Genomic DNA, 19,132 nt, shown 5'->3' with positions numbered 1-19,132 from the left:
ATGTCAATTATTTGTTCATTAAAAATTAAAAGCATTCATCCAGCAAACATGTTTGATTATTGTCATTCTGCTCTTCTCTGCCTCTCCCAATCTCTGTTCTTTCCTTTTCTTGCTAATGAGTGTGCAGTGACATCTCTTCAAGTCTCCAGCAGTCAAACAGTTTCTTTACTGATCTCCATCCCGACCGTTGATGCCCTTCACACTTCCTCTCTCTTTCTCTCTTTCAGGGTCCAGATGGTTCACCATCACACCTGCTAAGCCAGTTCACATGTCATGGCGTCTGCGACTGTGAGTGACCGTTCTCAGTATAAACGGGTGCAGAAAAGTCACATTCAGCACCACGGACAGCGATCAGGAAAACTCACAGCTGTTCAGCACCACGGACAGCGACCACAGACACACTAAAGTTCAGCCCCACGGACGGCAACCAGAAAAACTCGCTGCAGTTAAGAGCCACAGACTTTTTTTACTTTTTATAACCTAAAGAACCTTTTTACACTTTTTGTGCAACATAAATTTTATGGAACCATTCAGATAAAAATGGTTGTTAAGGCATTGTGAAGCACTTTTATTCCTTAAAGGTTACCTTATGGTATGAGAATAGTATACATGCAAAGTATATATACATGTGCAATGTAACTCTCTGGGGTAGTAATGGTCTTCGATATCAATGTTTTCTTTTGAAGTTCATCGACTTCATAGCAGCAGCTGTTACTATAACCCGCCTGTGGTTAAATTTCCACTCTAATATTTCGCGCCTACAATAGTTCAACATGAGAATGTAATTTTCAGCGTAGACTGAGACAAAGACCTTGCAGTAAAAGCAACAAGCACACGGAGGGTGGCTGAAGGCTCAATAAGTGGACTACAAATAAGCTTGACACATTTTATGTGCAGAGAGTCATGACTTCACATTGAGAGCGATTGCTGAGAGCAGGTGTGAGGTTTACGGCCGCTTCGGCCTCCTCTGACTTCATCACATTCATTCACTTCCTCAAACTTTGATGAATGGCTCATTTAGGCTCACATGCACATTAATGGCACCCACTGCTAAATTATTTTATTTTACCAAGGGAATAAACATCAAAAGTATGGAAATATATGACTAATGCTCTGCTGTGATTGGCCAGTGCCTGGAACTGTGGATTTTTCATATATTCCCTCCATCCATTCATCGACACAAATGTGAGGGGTCATTACAAATGCAGTTTTCAATGCACTGCTGTCTGGTTGCTTAAATGCTGAGTTCCAGTCAGATCTCTTAAATGTACAGAATAAGCAACACATTGTTAATATATGCCGTATATTAATGCACACTGCACATACTAATTCTAATGCTCATAATAGTCTTAGTAGAGAGCACTAATGAGTGTACTGACGAGTAACGGATGAGTTTCACAGTGAAACCCCAGTCTGGTTTTGTTGTACATCATGTTAATGCGGTGAGATGAATGTATTGATTTATTGGTATGGTTTTGTAAGCGGTGGGTGTTCAGTTTATTCCTGCAGGCTGCAGTGAGTCTCGTCCTGACCCAGAAGAAGCACCGAGGCCGGAGTGACACTCTAATTATAAACCTGCTGAGACACCGCGACTCATTGCTCATGCGGTTTCTGTATGCATATGCAATCTGTACTGCAGCGCCGCAAAACACACTATACACAAACACACTGTACACAAACACACACACACGCACACTATACATAAACACAGACTCACAGTTACACGCACTCTCACACACACACACATTGTGTACAAAAACACATGCACGCACACACACACACACACAAACACACACACTGTACATAAAGACACACGCAATGTCAACAAACAGACACGAACTGTATACAAACACACAAACACACATGCACACACACACACACACACTGTACATAAAGACACACGCAATGTCCACAAACAGACACGAACTGTATACAAACACACAAGGACACACAAACACTATACACAAACAGGCACTGTACACAAACACACACATGCACACACACACACACACACACACACGCACACACACTGTACATAAACACAAACACACAGTTACACGCACTCTCACACACATACTGTATATAAACATACATGCACACACACCCACATACACTACACAAAATTATGTGTCTGTGTTTCCCAATAAACAATTAAAACAATCTTTAATACAACATTTCTTAAAAACAGTATATTTGACCCCCCATAGGAATAAAACTGTGATCTTTATTTCTTCCACACAGTAAAGAGATTAAGTGAATAAAGAATTATGCTCAGAACGTCCTCTCAGCAATCACAGATCTGTCTGACATGCAGTCAATTACAATCAAAACTTTTGACTCATCGCATTAAATAAATCTTCATTTTGTCGACAAATAAATTGAATGAGCAATAAAATGAAGCAGAGCTTTCGTTTTTCTTTGCAAAAATTAACATTCACAAGAAGTGAAGCTATCTTCAGATGTTATTGCTAAAAATTACTTTCTTTACAAACAAACAGAATGTATTATTAGTTAAATCCCTGCAGATTTCTCTTCAGAATTAAACCAGACATTGTGATATGCTCTCTGTCCGGTCTGCTCTCTCAAAGTATTCTAACATTGAAACACAACATCACCTTTACACACAGAGACACCAATACAACACACAGTTTTGAGCAAAGTTTGGAGAGGTCTCATGTCTATAAACAAACACAAGGTCAGATGGCATGCTGATGTCTGGAGCTCTCAGCTCATTTTCTCATCTACACACCATCATCATGACTCCTCTATCTGTTTCAAGCTCACAGACACGCTCAAGCGTTCATGTACAAGCGTCAAACTCCTCCAATTATCATCGAATCAGAATGAGAAGAGACTCACGTGTTCAGATCAAAACCCCGCGGCCCTCACAGACGAGAGTGAGTGAAATTACTCACCGAAGACCAGGAACATCAAAGAAAAGTGCAGACGCAATCTGACAAACTACAGCAATTTCACTGCTGATCTGAAGTCAGATTCATCCTGAATATATTCATTCTTCTATTATCAATGCCGCTTGAATGCCACACGCTGTACTGAAGGCCGGCCGTTTAAATGATCAGAAATCATGCGCTGCTTTAATAAACGCTTTGAACAGTTTTTTATACTTGTCGTTTTTTAATGAACGTCAAAGTCTCTTGACATATTTGGCATATTTGCAATGCATTGTGGGATTCCAGAGACTAAACACCAATTAGCTCTCACATTTAAAGCCTTTTTCTCTTTAAAAGCGATCACATTTCACATCAGTTTCCACGTCTCACAATCCTGGGATCGCAGTTCTTCAGTATGAGTGTGAGTGCTGGTGTCAGACCTCTGGGCTCTGGACACAGATGGTCGTGTCTGTCACGGGTCACGTTAGCATAACTAAACACCGTCAGGGAGACACTTCATATCTGCACCTGCCAACATGCTGACCGGACGCCAGACCTCTCGCTCTCTTGTCTTGTTTGGGGAAATGAAGTCAGCCTGGGTGCAGATCCACGCTGAAGAAATCCATTCAATCTTCAAAAACTTTTGTGTTTTCAACACAGGCGTTTGGGTGATTGTTGGGTTATTTGTGGGACAAACCCAATGCTGGCATCATGAATGAACCTATGCTGGGTCACATGTGAACATTTTCTAGGTCGTCCCTTTTTAAAAAGAACCCTGCTTTGTGGATGGTCTGATCAAAGGCATGTTTTGGCCATCGTCAGCTCATCTGCATAGTTTGATGAGAATTTTACGATATTTGATTAAATATGCAAAACAAATCCCTTATGTTCCGATTATTAAGTACTAGTGCATTTGTAGAATAGCCGTCATCTAAATGACTGTCTGCCATTACATCCCAAGACCGTTTGAAACACTTTCTTTCTGTTGTCGATTGTAAGCAAACACAAGTTTGGTGAAAGCGTCTGGTCTGCGTTCTCTAAGTCACAAGTAATGTACTATATTGAACAGAGTGCTTTCCAAAGTGACTACAAATCTCAGAGATATTCTACTGGAGGAGATGATTCTGTTCTTCGAACGCAAGGCATGAATAAGCTGCTTTATTCACAAATTGTTTATGCTACGTGCCATTTTTCCTGCATAAATTAAAGTTGCTGCTTGGATGGAAAGCCAGCTATTTTCCTGTCCTCCTGCTGTTCCAAACTCAAAGGTTTTATTATTCAAGAACTAAAATTTTATTTTAAGATGAACTTTCACTTTAAAAATCATTTCATTAACATTTTTGTTTGGCAGATGCATTTTATAAAAGTGAATTTCAGTTCATTGGATCTCTGCATTTCTTCACAATGTGAGTTCTCTGCGAATCAAACGTTTGCTAACACAACACTTTACCCATATTGAGCTACGTCTGGTGGCTGTGAACAGTTTTTCTCTCGACCGTTCCGGGTCTTAATCAGCTTAAGAGTCTGAAGCCTGCATGTAAATCCATGCAGATGTGCAGCGGGAATAGTGAGGAGAGCACAGGAGAGGAACGCAGTCATTCTCAACTCAAAGCGGCGACGCAGAGGTATTAACACGCACATTGACCCTGTCTCTTGAAATATTTCACAGAGAATTACATTCATTTGCTTCCTTTTATTTCTCCGGCTGGATTTCCTCTCGGCATCATTGAATCTCAGCTGTGAGGAGGAGAACTCACGATACAGAGCATGTGTTCGTAGTTTTTGATGGATACAGAGACGATAAATGTGTTTTTGTGGACAGAAATCAAATCGAGAGGACGAGAGGCAGCGATGAGTTCTTCTCTTTTCAGGTTTCAGTCATTCCCCTCAGTGCTCGGGTGACATATCAGGGTGACACTGCGCTAAACAGAGTCTGAGCAGAGAGGATCATGGGAAGGGATTTGTGTAAGCTGTGACATCACTGCGTGTTTCTAACCTCTGGTGTGAGTTTGTCCTCTCCTCCGGCCGGTGGACGAGCTGTGCGTTACGTTCTGGAATTGTGTTATCTCCATCGTGGTGTTAGTCCGGAAACTGTCCTTAAACCTCTGCATGAGAGCCTCCACGCTCTCCTGGTCCTGATCCAGCGCTGAAACACACACACACAAGCGGTGATTTATATGAGCAGGAAAACTGCTGTAGTCACGATTATCTATTTCTGTATTAAAAAGATAAATGAGCGTGAGGGGTGCGAGATGATATACTCAGTAAACGGTTCGTCCTCAAAAGAGAAATGAGGTCATGTGAGTTCTGCATATACCTCTGTCAGTGCATTCATCTTGTCTTACCTGTTCATGAAGGTGCTCTTAAAGAGACGGTACACTTTAAACGACGGCTCAGGGTTCGGCTAGTAAGCAGGTGTTTGGTGTGGTTTATTTTTACATGCATAAAATGTAGTGAAAAGTTAAATTTTCAGTATTTTAAAATATTTTAAATATTTTAAAATATTTTTAAAGTTAAATTTATTTTAACCGAAAAGTTAAAATATTTCCATCTCGATGCGGCGCCGACGCAGCTAGAAAAATGTGCTAAAGTTAAATTTAAAGTTAAATTTATTTTAACCGAAAAGTTAAAATATTTCCATCTCGATGCGGCGCCGACGCAGCTAGAAAAATGTGCGTGCTGCACCGCATGAGCATTGCGACGGCGTTTCCCACATTTAAAGTAACATATATGCACGGAAAAGACGTAAAATGTGAATCGGGCCTTACTCCTATTGGTAGTCGCTTCCGAAAGTCGCTCATCATTTGCATAAAATGAGCATATCTCCACTTTGTCAAGTCGTTAGACACGCCCACTTCCTGTTGCCAATGGTCACTATCACTTGTGTCGCTGAAAGTATTACATCGCCTATTTTTTAGCAGGGTGTCGCTGGCGGTCTGAACGGGGCATGAGTGTTGCTTGGGTTTTATAATGCTAAAGCGTCCTGGTTGTTATGGCAACAAACTGACTTGACATTGAGCATCCTGAGATGCGTCTGGTACAGCAGTTTTGTGAACGGCCACACAGAGAAATTGCACAGGTCAAAAACATCATCAAAAAGGATTACATTCTATTTTCTTTCCCCAAACCCGTTGGTATGCCTTCAAGACACTTCAAATACACAGCATGAGTCATCTGGAGTGTGGTTTATGTGTTCTTTTGAAGCTCAAAAAGGTGGTCACGATTCACTTCCACAATCCACAGAAAAACCTTAAACATCACTTAAAAAAAAAACATTTAAAAAAGCCATCAGGTGTTTGAACAACACACAGGTCAATAATAAGAGACATTAATTAAGGGTTTGACTATAGTACGATAACACATAAAAAGACGGTTATGATTATAATTAAACCTTTGCTCATTTTCATATAGACTCTTGAGATGTTCTCTCTAGCCAGGTATCCATTACAGATTTTCAAAAAAAAAATGTGTTAATGTCGATTAAAATAATATCGTATATAATAATGTATTTCCATTAATTGATGTTATGTGATTAAAGGCAGGGTGGGTGATCCTGTCCAGAAACATTTGTGTCATGTTGGTTGGAAATCTCTTTACATCCTGATAGCAATCAAGAAGTGTTGTGGTCACATCATATTTTCATAATTATATTTCATTTGTGAAAGGAGTAGAATCCAAAAACTTGCGCCCAATCAAAATGTTCTGGCTGAACGCTGTGACTAGTCATGTGTAGAGTTTCAGCCAAAGTATTTTGCATAACATTTTGCGCACCCTGTTCACACAGACATCATACATTATCAGCGCGCTCACGTCCGCTGGGTCAATGTAGGGAGAATAGCGGACGATCAGAAACAATCAAACATTCCTGTAAAACGGACAACAAGTGAATCTACAAAATGAGAGACATTTTTTTAAAAGCAGTGACCAAAAAGAGTCTGGATCATGAAAGAGAAAAAACATGAATTAACTTCGGTTCATCTTTTACACGATGGAGAGCTCCGGCAGGCAAAATCTTATTGCCTGAAAAAACACCTCATATGAGCACGAGAACTATTTTGCGATACATGGGAGATTTTGCGAAATTGACATGTGTCCATTGGGCGTATTTTCAATGCGCTATCTCAATTTGCGCATTTTGAAGGGTAATGGAAGCCTGGCTAATGTTGTCATAATGTCATTTTATCTGCCGCTCACATGGCCGACAAACCAACTGTCCAAATTGTCCAAATGCATGTCATTTGACTTTCTAAAAAAAGTTGATCTTGAACCAGGACTAGTGAGAGTTGGTCTGGACATCCACAGGGATTTTCCTCATCTCCAAATGTCTAAAAAGCATTCAGATTTTTCTCGGCTCATGAAGAGAACTCCTTGATGCTAACTAACTCAATTTAATTTGCATATTTTGTTTCTAGGTGCATTTTAAAGGAAATCAACAGCACTCGCCGGCCGCGAGGTTTGAGCTTTATTTCCAGCAGACAGAAAATCAGAACGCTTTGGGGGACCTCGATGACCCATCTGAAAATGTTCTGGCCCATTTGCACCTCAGCGGAGGCATTTTATATATGAAAAGAAACTCTTTCCCCTTATCGTCTGCTCCAGGAACGGGAGGAGGTGAAACAGAAGGATGCAGCGGGATGAGATGCCTCAAAAAGTCAGCAGTCATTTATCTGCCACCTCCATTAGGAAGGCCTGGAGCTGGTCCCTGCGGCCGCCGCTGTATCACAACTTCAATTAAGTTGAGGTATGTAGAGGGCCGCGCTCTCGGCGCAGGTATAATGACTCTGGACAGGGGCGATTTCTTCCCCCGTCCTGACGGAAATCTCACAGACGGATGAGACTGCGAGTGGCCGACTGTGAACCGCACTGGATTTTTGTTTTACTATGTGGCGCTTCCGTTCCGCCAAATTAACATCCAGACATCACCCCAAGAGTTTCATTTGTGAGGACCTAAAACCAAACCGATGTGATGTGCAAAACCTCATTTCCATTCTGCACTTCTACTATTGTTCAAAGCATCACCTTTTCAGTTTTTGCTGCATTTTAGAATAATAATAAACTCATCAAAACTATAGAAAAACACAATAATAGATATCAATATGGGAACTACAGGCCTACGTATGAAATCTGTGTTGTATTTGATCATCTTTAGTGTAATTTACAGAGATGTTCTCTTGTCATTTCTTGAGGTCTCACCCCGAGACGAGTTCTGAAAGAGATCACATCTATTCTGAACTCATATCGACTGATTTCGCTTCATTATTCAGTCTAAGCATAATGAAATACTTTTGTGAAAAATATACTTGTCCGACACGGTTCAAACTCTCATGGAGATCAAAAGGTTTTTTAACATCATTAAAAACATTTCAGTCAAGTGACTCTAAACGTTGACACGCTACTGTACGCCTGTCGAACCAAATATCTTTAAGCACTGAAAAAATAAATGATAAATGTCAATGCTCCAAAAAATCTTAAAGATGTCTCAAACCGGTTATATATCCCTAACATTGCTTCTGTGATGTTTGTGGTACTTCATTGTTCTGTTGTGTTGTTTTTATCTTGTCAATAAAGCAAATTCTAGCCAACACTAACCCACATATAAACTTCAAATAACAGCATTGCTAAAACCTCATCATCTGTCCTAACACTACAATCTGAAAGTGTGAGTGTGAACTCTCAAACATCTGACTGGAGGTGTCTGCTGTGAGCTGTGTGTTGTTTAATAGAGACAGAACCAGCAGATCCACAACACAAGCAACTGAGGACAAAAGCTCTTAATTCAATCTGAAGGTTGTCTGTCGGTGTTGATATTACTGCTGTCCTCTCATTTGACTAATCTCTCGCTGGGGTCTACAGCACTATTGTGAAAATGCAAATGGTCTCTAAATTCTTTTCTAATCGCTCCTCGTGTATTTGGCAATCCAGAAGAGAGCTGAACATCAATCTGTGCAGAGATTGTTTTTCGAACCGGGAAAGCTGTTTTGTTGCAAAAAGATTGAACAAAGATTAGTTCCTTCCGCTGATCAAAGCAGAGCTGAAAGTAAAAAAATGAATTCATAAAAATAGAATTGCAATCTGACACAGTTTACCATTACGACACTGACATATATAATAGTTTTAGATAGTTGCAACTAGGCATGGGCCGAATACCGGTTTTCAGGTATAGCGAAGTTTAAAGGAGTCAAGGTTTCTGCGTCAAACTTTTCTGCGATACCTTTCCTAAGGTATGAGCTGTGATTACACAAAAATACATAATTAAGTCATGTGATGCAATGTTTGATGTTCAGGACTACTATATGGCCCAAAAATATATTTTTTTAAAAGAGTATTATAATTTTACGAGTTTACATATATGTTCCATTAAATGTTGGTTAAAAATCAAATGTATTTGCGTACAGTTGAAAAGTTGTTGTTTGTATACACAGACAACTGAAAATAACACATTTTATTGTTGCAATTGCAATACCGTGAAACTGTGCCACAGGGTTTTTTTTATGCGAAAGGTTATCATACCGTCAATACTCATCGGCCCATGCCTGCTTGCAACACACTTTTACATTTTCAACAAACCATATAGGATGTGTGTGCTCCATGTACAGTATATGATTACATGTGATTCCCTATATATGCTAATATATATATATATATATATGTAGAGTTTGGTTCCAAAATCTTATTTTTTATAATGTTATCATGTTTTATTATGTTTTATTGTCTAAGTTAGCTGTATTTTTGAGTTGTTATGGCTTAAATCAAAACAACCCAACTGCGGTTTGATTGATATTATTTGGAATGCACAAAGTTCATTATTTTTGGAACCAAACTCTTAATATCTATATGCTGCTGTATATTGTAGTTTGTACTACTGTACTGTATATGTATATGTGATAATGTATATTCTACTTATATGTGCTATTATAGTACAGTATTTTACACTGTATATTGCAGTTTGTATTACTGCACAGTACTGTATATGCTCCATGTGATATTGTATATTCTACCTATATTTGCTTCTATAGTAAAGTATATTACACTGTATATTGCAGTTTGCATTACTGTACAGTACTGTATATGCTCCATGTGATATTGTATATTCTACCTATATTTGCTTCTATAGTAAAGTATATTACACTGTATATTGCAGTTTGCATTACTGTACAGTACTGTATATGCTCCATGTGATATTGTATATTCTACCTATATGTGCTTCTATAGTACAGTATATTACACTGTATATTGCAGTTTGTACTACTGTACAGTACTGTATATTCTCCATGTAATAATGTATATGCTCCCTATATGTGCTAATATAGTACAGTATATTACACTGTATATTGTAGTTTGTACTGTGTATTCTACTGTGTGATTTCTACTTCTATTGAGTTTAACAACAATCATGTTTAACATCAAAATTCTCATTAAAGAACTCCACTGCACAAATAATGCTGTAACATGATGCACCGAATTATGTAATGCGATTCATTTAAGCGTGGGTTGGTTTGGTTGAATATTATTTCGAGCAGTTCAACTACCTATGGAAGAGTTATTTGACATCGAGTCTGTAGATAAAAATAAAATGTAACCCGAAGGTATAAGTGAGCATGTGCTGCTCTGCAGTACATCAGAAGATAAAGAGCAAAACGTGGTAAAGCTTAATACTGGGTATTCTCTGTAGAGTCTTTGGATGTGCTCATGGCTAATCCAGCCGCAGCTAACCAAACAAATCAAGACTGGACAAGATCCACTTAAATCCTGCCCTGCCGTGACCGAGAGAGGAACCCGTGGAAACACAGGAGGTTAACTGCCGCATGCATATTTCATGTCCACGGCCCGTGTTTGATCTCTTGGGTTTCAGAAATGAAATCCTTAAGAGTGTGAAAGTCAGGTGTTGTGTGGTCAGACGCCGATCGTTCATGGGTCTCTCGGTGTCCATCTCGCCCGCGCTGTGACAGGTCATTGATCGCCCGCTTATAAATGCAATCTGCTGCCTTTCATTGGCCGTTCTGTTGTCTGTGTTCAAAATAGAATTGTTGGGTTTATTTGGCAGCTGATTTCATACGTCCACTCTTGTGATCATTCAGGAAAGACGAGATTGGCCAATTTAATCAGCCAATAGATTCTTACTGGGCAAACTGAAAACGCTGCAAAAACTGTTGAAATTAAAGTCATTTTATAGAGCTCAGGGGACGTATGAACAGAAGTGAATATGCAGAAAGGGAGAACTTATAAAAGTCTAATATAAGACAGAATTCTGTATAATGACTGAGTGAGATTAATAAGCAGAACAGCGCAGGACTGAATTCTTTATCTTAATAACCGCTACCACAGGGAAATGAAGAAAAGAGGTGTGGACGGCTTCTAAAGACGTACTCTCGTTCACTTGAACAACTTTAAAAAAAAGCAAAAAGCTTGTTTCAGGCTGATGGGATCTATTAACTACACAACCTTAAAATACCTGAAATACTAAAACACAGCGCAAATGCCTTTAAAATATTTAAGCACAATCAAATTGCCTTTATTGTCATTTTAACTTAGTATTTGAAGTTGCTAATCTTTTTCTTCTCATTTTCACGAGAAACTTATTTGATTTATTTGATTTTAAGTTAAAATGACTTGAAAAGCGAATGTGGCTGTGCCTTAAAAGAACGACTTATTGTTTACAGCTGAAGACAATGACAACAATGTCAAAGATGATTCATCTTGACGCATTTCCGATTGAAATCTAATTTGAATAAGAAAAATAGTGAGCAGGGCTTTTGTCTTTCTCTGCGATTAGTTGGATATATGAAAACAGCCGTTGCATTTTGAAAAGGAACTGGCAGCAGAGTGATAGTAGAAGATGGAGAGTCATTTCAGGATTGACATGTTTTTTCAGATTTAACTAAAGATTATGAGGCACACTCATTTTTTGAAGAAAATTACCCACATGATCAACTATTAACAATTAATGCTGCGTTATTTCATGAAAAAATAGGCAGTGCCATTTTTTATTTCACTGGGACTTTAACAGTAAGTTGGAGTAATACATGAATGTTTCCATCTATGCTGGGTTGTGTTTCCATGATGGATTTATCTACAAATTTGAGAACATGCCTTCATGTCAAAATACTTTAAAGATTAAAAGAAACATATCAAGTCATGTGACTTAAGTAAATATCTGTCCATGGCATGTTTTGAAATGCTATATAAGGTGTATAGAGTTGCATTGTAATTATTTTAAGGGCTGTCAGAATAAAGGTTTGTGTTTATATAATAAATATAATTTTTTTTTACTTATTAACACTTACATGCATATATAAAAACTAATATTAAATACAAAAAATAATCAAGATTTACATATAATAATTTTATTAGTAAATATAAATAAACAAGAGATTAATCATTTGATAGACCTATTTGTATTATATTTATGTACACTGTTGTCATTTATTTTGCTTTCAGCAAAATTTATTTTGCTTTCCCTGCTGTCCACAACCACATGAAGTACAGTCGCTCTATTTAGTCTTTAAACTCAAATTGAAGAACTCACGACCAGCGGAGCTAAAGTAAACAAAAATCACAGCGACAAGAAACAGGCGTTACAGTTTCAACAAGAATGTGTTTATTTGCCGTGTGACTTGGGGCTCTAAGCTGTATGTGAAATCTATCATTATTTCAATTAGAAGTTGTTTTACGCACTTCCATATTGTTTGTTTTGCTGTGCAGCGGCAGATGACATTTTTGAAAGCAATTATTTGAAGATCATCCTGCAAGCTTGCGGTAAGGTGCAAATGTTCACCTGTCACCGAATGACTTCGGCTGCCGTCACAGATAAACTCCACAGAGATCTGCATTAAAGGCCGGAACCAAAGGCGAATCCACCGGCTCATCTCTGGCTCCTCTGGAAAGCCGCTGCCCTTTGTTTCTCCTTCACTCTCATCTTATCTCGCCGCTTCTCTTATCAGCACAGACAGCAGCTTTAAACACTGTCTTTAGGAATTGGACACAGCCAATGCCGGCGTGTCGAGGTCCACAACCAGATCTCTGAGGAGTGATGCCTGCGAAGCCTTTACGATAATTCTTAACGAAGATTCTGGAGGGAGCTCAGGGGGCACGGCAGCAGGACTCGCGAGGGTGAACTGTTTGTTTGGGTTTAAGTGTTGTGTACTCTCTCCCGTGTCTGTTATGTCTCTGAGAGGTAAGAACCAAAGCCTGAGTCATAAATCAGCATCCAAATCGCTTACAATGTGAAGAACAACACGTGTGTACGGCAACATTCACACAGCGAGACGTGACAGTCAGCCTCTATAAACGTCTCTGAGAGCTCATCAATGTCAGGTGACAAACACAAGATCTGTGACCTGTAAATGTCTCTGATCCCATCATCTGACAGACAGACCAAAATAAAAACACACAACCCTGACATTAACGCTGTCAGATAAACACGCTCGGTGTTATCAATGCTGCTCCAGTGACTCTTAAAGAGACAGTACAACTGTAAACATAAACGATGTCGTCATTCATTCAACCTGTATGTGAGACTTTCTTCAGTGGAACACAGTAGAAGATATTTTGTCTCAGTGGTTTTGTGCTCATACGATGGAAGTCAATGGGGTTCGGTGTTGTTTGCGTATTTAATGGAATTTGTCATTTTATTTCACAGTAACAATCTCCCATTTTAATTCTATATCTTATTTTTCTTAGATTGACTTTATTTATTTATGACAGTTCATTTGAATGCTCACCATAGTGGTAATTTAGGCAAGTTATGAAAATGTACTAAAAAAGTTCTGATAATGAGATTTATTACTTATTTATCTTCTGGCCATATAACAAGTATACAGTAGGAAGATAGACAAGAAGTATAACACATCAAAGCGCTCAAGCTGTGAACACCATTGTGCTTTTCAACGCAAGTTTCGCCTCGGCTCGCCTAAAGTTGAACTTTATTAAAACTATTATCAACTTTACAAAATAATCTCATGTGCGAGGCGCTTCAAAAGACGTGAGCGTGACGGTCATTTTCATCCGTCACACCTGTGTTTACATAAACAATGGGAAAGTAGCGAATTGGAATGGACACATGCGTTCTGTCTGAATGGCCCCTTACGGTTGACATTTCATTCCGCGGTAGTGGCATGTTCCGTCACTCCGCCCAGCCGTAACTGAAGTCTTTAATTCTTGCATTACCTCAACAGTATTTTTACATAACAGTGTTGATAAAGAGTGAAGAGTATTCATTAAAATGCTAAAAAGCCGAAAAAAAGCTAGAAATAATTACTGTCGGCACTACAACCTCAGTTCTCCAGTCTGGTCGTTGGTGTACAGTAAATATGCTTTAAAAGCTTTTATTAAATTTACATGTTGTTCTCTTCAGCATCTTGCCAATGGAACAATACTGTGTGTTTCCTCCAGCCAGACATTCTGCTCATCCTCCATCAACAATGAGCCAAATCAATCCAGAAGAGCTTCTGTCAATAACAACACTGGTCATCCAGTCATCAGAAAACACTTGTCACTATAGCAACAACACAATCTCACACACACACATGATTACAGCTCACATCTCTGATTCAGACATGACGTTTACTCAACCTGTGTGAGAAATGCGTCCATCAATCTCCGCTGCACCTTTTCAGCTCTTATGAAGTATTTCTGAATTTCTTTACATCAAGTATTTCTATAAAATGAACAACGCAGCAGACATTTATAAACCGTTCTAGTCAAACTCAATTACTTTCTGAACTTGATATAACTTTATCAACAGGTCAAACAGTCTCAATTAAAAGAAAACACACAATTCACAATTTTTCATAACTCGTGCATATGCAAAGCACATTTCTTATCTCGTTAAATGATAGCACACGTAAAAATAGATTTTGCAAATCCTCACACAGTTAGATTAGCACGGCAGGAATCTTCTCACAAACACAAGCATGTCTTCCTCAGAGGACACCAAACCAGCCAATCACAGCACAGCTACATTCACCTATTTTCATTTAGATTATATTGTTACAGTCTCATGTTGACGGCATTTTACTTTGGGAGCAAATTCCTTAAAGAGCTCATGTGATTTTTTTGTTTTGATCATTTTATGAAACGTCTTTGATTCTCGTCATTGAAAGACTTACAAATGGTGAAGACAAAAAAAATGATGAAAATGCTTTAAAACACACAAGTCGGGTTGAAAAGTCTCATTTGGTCCCAAAATATCCACAAACAAATCTGAGGCTTTCCAGAAACCTGATGGTTTTTAAAATGTGATTAACAAATTGATTTAATATGTAAATCCAGCTGTGTATTTCTGAGTCGTGTTTTGCATTTGTGAGTTACGTCGATTAGGTGGATATGGTTATGCATTTATAAATCTTTATTTGTAAATTAGTTTGGTTATGCATTTGTGAATTTAATAAACTGAGACTTATGTTTATAAATGCTTTGACATGACAAAAGTCACTATTTGAAGATTATTTCGTTCAAAACGTACAGTCTCTCACTTCCATCAACACAGATGAATGATTTTATGACATCATTCTGCACTTCAGCTTCTCACCAACTGTCAGGCAATCTTAGTGCTATTGGATATTCTAAATGGGGGAGGAGCCGCTAAATATGTCCCTCCCTAACTTCCTGTTTCAGTGGAAATTACATCAACACATCTAACAAAGCTGTGCAATTCAACACACTTCAGCAGGCCCTCTGACCAGTACTTACAATAAATATATTTCAAATGAGATAAATTACCTCTTGTTAAATTGTGACAACAAAAATAATACGATCTCCATCTTAGAAACTAGTCCAGATACCTCTGGTTTTGTCCTCTGTGAGTCCAGAGGACAGGACAGGTTCGCTATCTATAGCCGTTGTTGTCACAGGCCGGATGAAATATGAAAGTGTGTCTTTGGTGTGTGTGTGTGCGTGTGTGTGTGTGTGTGTGTGTGTGTGTGCGCATGTTTATGCCGCTCACAGCTCATACAGGAATCACACAGAGTTACATCCACATGAATGGAGATTTTCTCTGAATCACCAGTGAAGAACACCAGACAATAGTGGACAGGTCTCTGGTCAGATGAAAATCCTCATGCTGAACTGTGCACAAGATAGTAAAATTTCACGATAAAAAATGACCGAACGAACAAACAATCACCATAGACCAGCAAACAAGTACCCAAAACTCATCTAAAACCACCAGAGACCAGCAAAACAGTTTAAGCTACTGACTAGAGGTGCGTTTTATAACTTGCTGGTTAACCACCATAGTTTCTTAGTAAACTAGAACCTAACTAGCTACTCACGACTGTTTCCCCAAAACAAACGCTCATCTGTCGTAACCGTTGTCTAATGAATCTGTTCAGAACCATTTATAGTCATATTATTGCAGTAAATAACTTACGATTGCATCTTAAAACTATTTTGTTATCATATCTTTTGCTCTCTGTTGTTTTATTTCACAATATAATTCATTCATAACTTTCCTCCCAGGGATTCCTCAGGGTCCTAGAGCACGTAGATTCATGTGATTGCACATTTTCTTGACACATGTTTGACAATAGTGCAGTAACATGTATTTATCGTACAGGCTTTTAGTTTGGTTGGTTGATGTACTGTAACTATAATAATGAATGTATTTACAGCATAGGTGTATACTAAGATTCTAATATTCCATTTCTTCATAAATGGCTCTTTGTTTCTTAAGGATGATAATGACGGACCATATTTGTTTTGTGTTTCTGTCTCATACAGCTCTCTACACAAACATCTCAGCCGGGAGGATTCGGTTTCTTCTGTCATCTGGTGATCCATCAACGCCCTGCTAATCTTATTAACTGCTTTCTCAAGTGTTCTTGAAATCATCGCTGACATCTCATCAAAACATCACAAAACATCATGTAGAAAAAGTGCTTAAACTCCACAAGAATATATATAGATATACATTTTGGGTGGATTACCAACTATTTATATGACCATATTTTTACTACAAATACCCTTAAACTATAGATTCTCTTTTAAAGTCACGGTTAATTATGTTACTGATAATAATGTCGCATCACAACAGAAAAGAAGTCAGAAGAGGTGTAGAGGAAGTCTCCATTAACAGTTAAAGTGAAATGAAACCACACAGCTCGTGCATCTGGAAAATTCAGCAGATGAGAACTGACAGGCTGAGCCAATTGATCTGTCCCGTCTGGACCGCATGGGAAGAGCTTAATGGACTTTCAGGCCGGTCAGACAAGAGACACAACACGCGCGTCAGATACATGTCACTGCAGATAAACAAAACAGTCATATCTGCAACATGCGCTCAACACTCGCCAGATCTACACCAACACTGAAAACCTTCACACGGTGTACAGATCTGAGAACAGTTTGCAGGATATTCAAAATTTTGTGTTACGATTCTCGCACTATGGACATGATGCTGACATTCATACACAACATTTCAATGTAAAACTGCAAGAAATCGTTCAATTTAATTCTTTCTTTACACAAATGCATAAATCCCAAAGCAGAAGGGAGTTTTCGCGGCTGGAAACATGGGCAGGTTCATGGCACGATGATACTTTAGTAATGACAAACACATGTAAGGGCGGAAATGAAGCAGAGAAGACATTATGCAAATGTAATTATTATGGCCGCGCAATTCATCAGAGCCGCAGATAATTCACTTAATGGAAGACGCCATAAATTAGACTGATTTCACGTGAACTGTGTGTTGAGATGATGCCAGCGGAGTTCTCTCTCTCTCTTTTCTCTATGAGCTTTACTACCGGACATCTGGAAAAAAATCTGGAGAAACATTCATGACAGATTTTTTTAAGAACGTTGACTTAATTGAACCCCAATGCACCCATTGACCAGACCATTGACCGGTGGTGTTCAGTACATGTCTAAGTGAAACACTTTTCTCCTTTATGTGTGGCCATTCTCACAAACATCCCTTTGTGACAAACTTGGGAAAAATCTGATTTTTAGCTGAAATCTTACAGGCCGTCAGTTGATTTATATGTTGCAATGTTTTGGATGATCTTCCCAGGAAGGAATCTTTCTGCGAGCCAAAGGCACATTATTATATTTTGCAATTCAAGTAGGTCGACTTGGAGGGCACGGTGGCTTAGGGGTTAGCACGTTCGCCTCACACCTCCAGGGTTGGGGGTTCGATTCCCGCTTCCGACTTGTGTGTGTGGAGTTTGCATGTTCTCCCCGTGCCTCGGGGGTTTCCTCCGGGTACTCCGGTTTCCTCCCCTGGTCCAAAGACATGCATGGTAGGTTGATTGGCATCTCTGGAAAAATTGTCCGTAGGGTGTGAATGAGTGAGTGTGTGTGCCCTGCGATGGGTTGGCACTCCATCCAGGGTGTATCCTGCCTTGATGCCCGATGACTCCTGAGATAGGCACAGGCTCCCCGTGACCCGAGGTAGTTCGGATAAGCGGTAGAAAATGGAATGGAAAGTAGGTCGACTTCAGAAGATCTAATGTACGTCATTTATGAGATCACAGAAATTGTGACTTGACTTTCTGTGGTCTCAGAAACTTCTTGTAAGAAAACGTTCAGGCTCCAGGCTAAAGAAATGAAATAATACCCACAGACCGCTGGCCAAAAAACATGGGCAGGCCTCATGACGAACAATAAAAGAATATCTGTGTTTCCAAACTCAAGGGTTGTGTTTTCACGAGCTGGTGTGAATGATTGAATGAAGCAGACGGTAAAGTGAACGTTCAGTCGTCAGTGGGAGTTTAGACAGAAAAGAGCAGAGCAGCCATTTCACAAATCAAAGAAAAAGACGAAAGCAGCAGGTGTTGATCAAGGCCCGTACTCTTCTAAGAATCCTCTCAAATTTGCTTAAGAACTTCTACATAGGAGTCTTCACTCAAAAGCAATTCAGGACCAATCTGAGCGATTCTCTGAGCAATTTTAATGAGGAGGCGGGGCTGACCCTGTTGCTATATAGTCTTTTAAAGACTGTAATTGGTTGGTTTGCCAAAATGGAAAAGAGAGCACTTTTGAGAATAGGGTCATTAGTTTGAAATTGCACATGTCGTTCTTCCTGATTTACCGTGCACACGCACAACATACTGTATATATATATATATATATATATATATATATGTATTCGTTCTTCATTTGTAATTTACCATGCTGTTAATGTCAATGTATTTGATATAAATTGAACAGTGACACAATAAGTTTCTGTAAGTGCTGTTATTGTTTGTGTGATCACTATAGAAGGTTGAGACAGAACCAAATCATCTCTGCTGCATTTCTTC

The 19,132-nt window shown here is 39.0% G+C and overlaps 1 protein-coding gene across 1 annotated transcript in view; it reads right to left on the bottom strand.

The window, feature by feature from the left end:
* LOC130418786 (astrotactin-2-like) overlaps positions 1 to 19,132 on the bottom strand; it is a 238,938-nt gene that overhangs the window by 130,336 nt on the left and 89,470 nt on the right. The window contains exon 4 of the mRNA XM_056744877.1: positions 4,888 to 5,037. Within this exon, the coding sequence (XP_056600855.1) occupies positions 4,888 to 5,037 (150 nt within the window). The remainder of the gene's footprint in view (positions 1 to 4,887; positions 5,038 to 19,132) is intronic.

The sequence above is a fragment of the Triplophysa dalaica genome, chromosome 4, assembly GCF_015846415.1.
Source record: "Triplophysa dalaica isolate WHDGS20190420 chromosome 4, ASM1584641v1, whole genome shotgun sequence".
Classification (NCBI taxonomy): Eukaryota; Metazoa; Chordata; class Actinopteri; order Cypriniformes; family Nemacheilidae; genus Triplophysa; species Triplophysa dalaica.
The sequence above is the reverse complement of the archived record's forward strand: the minus strand, read 5'-3'. Positions and strand labels throughout refer to the sequence as shown.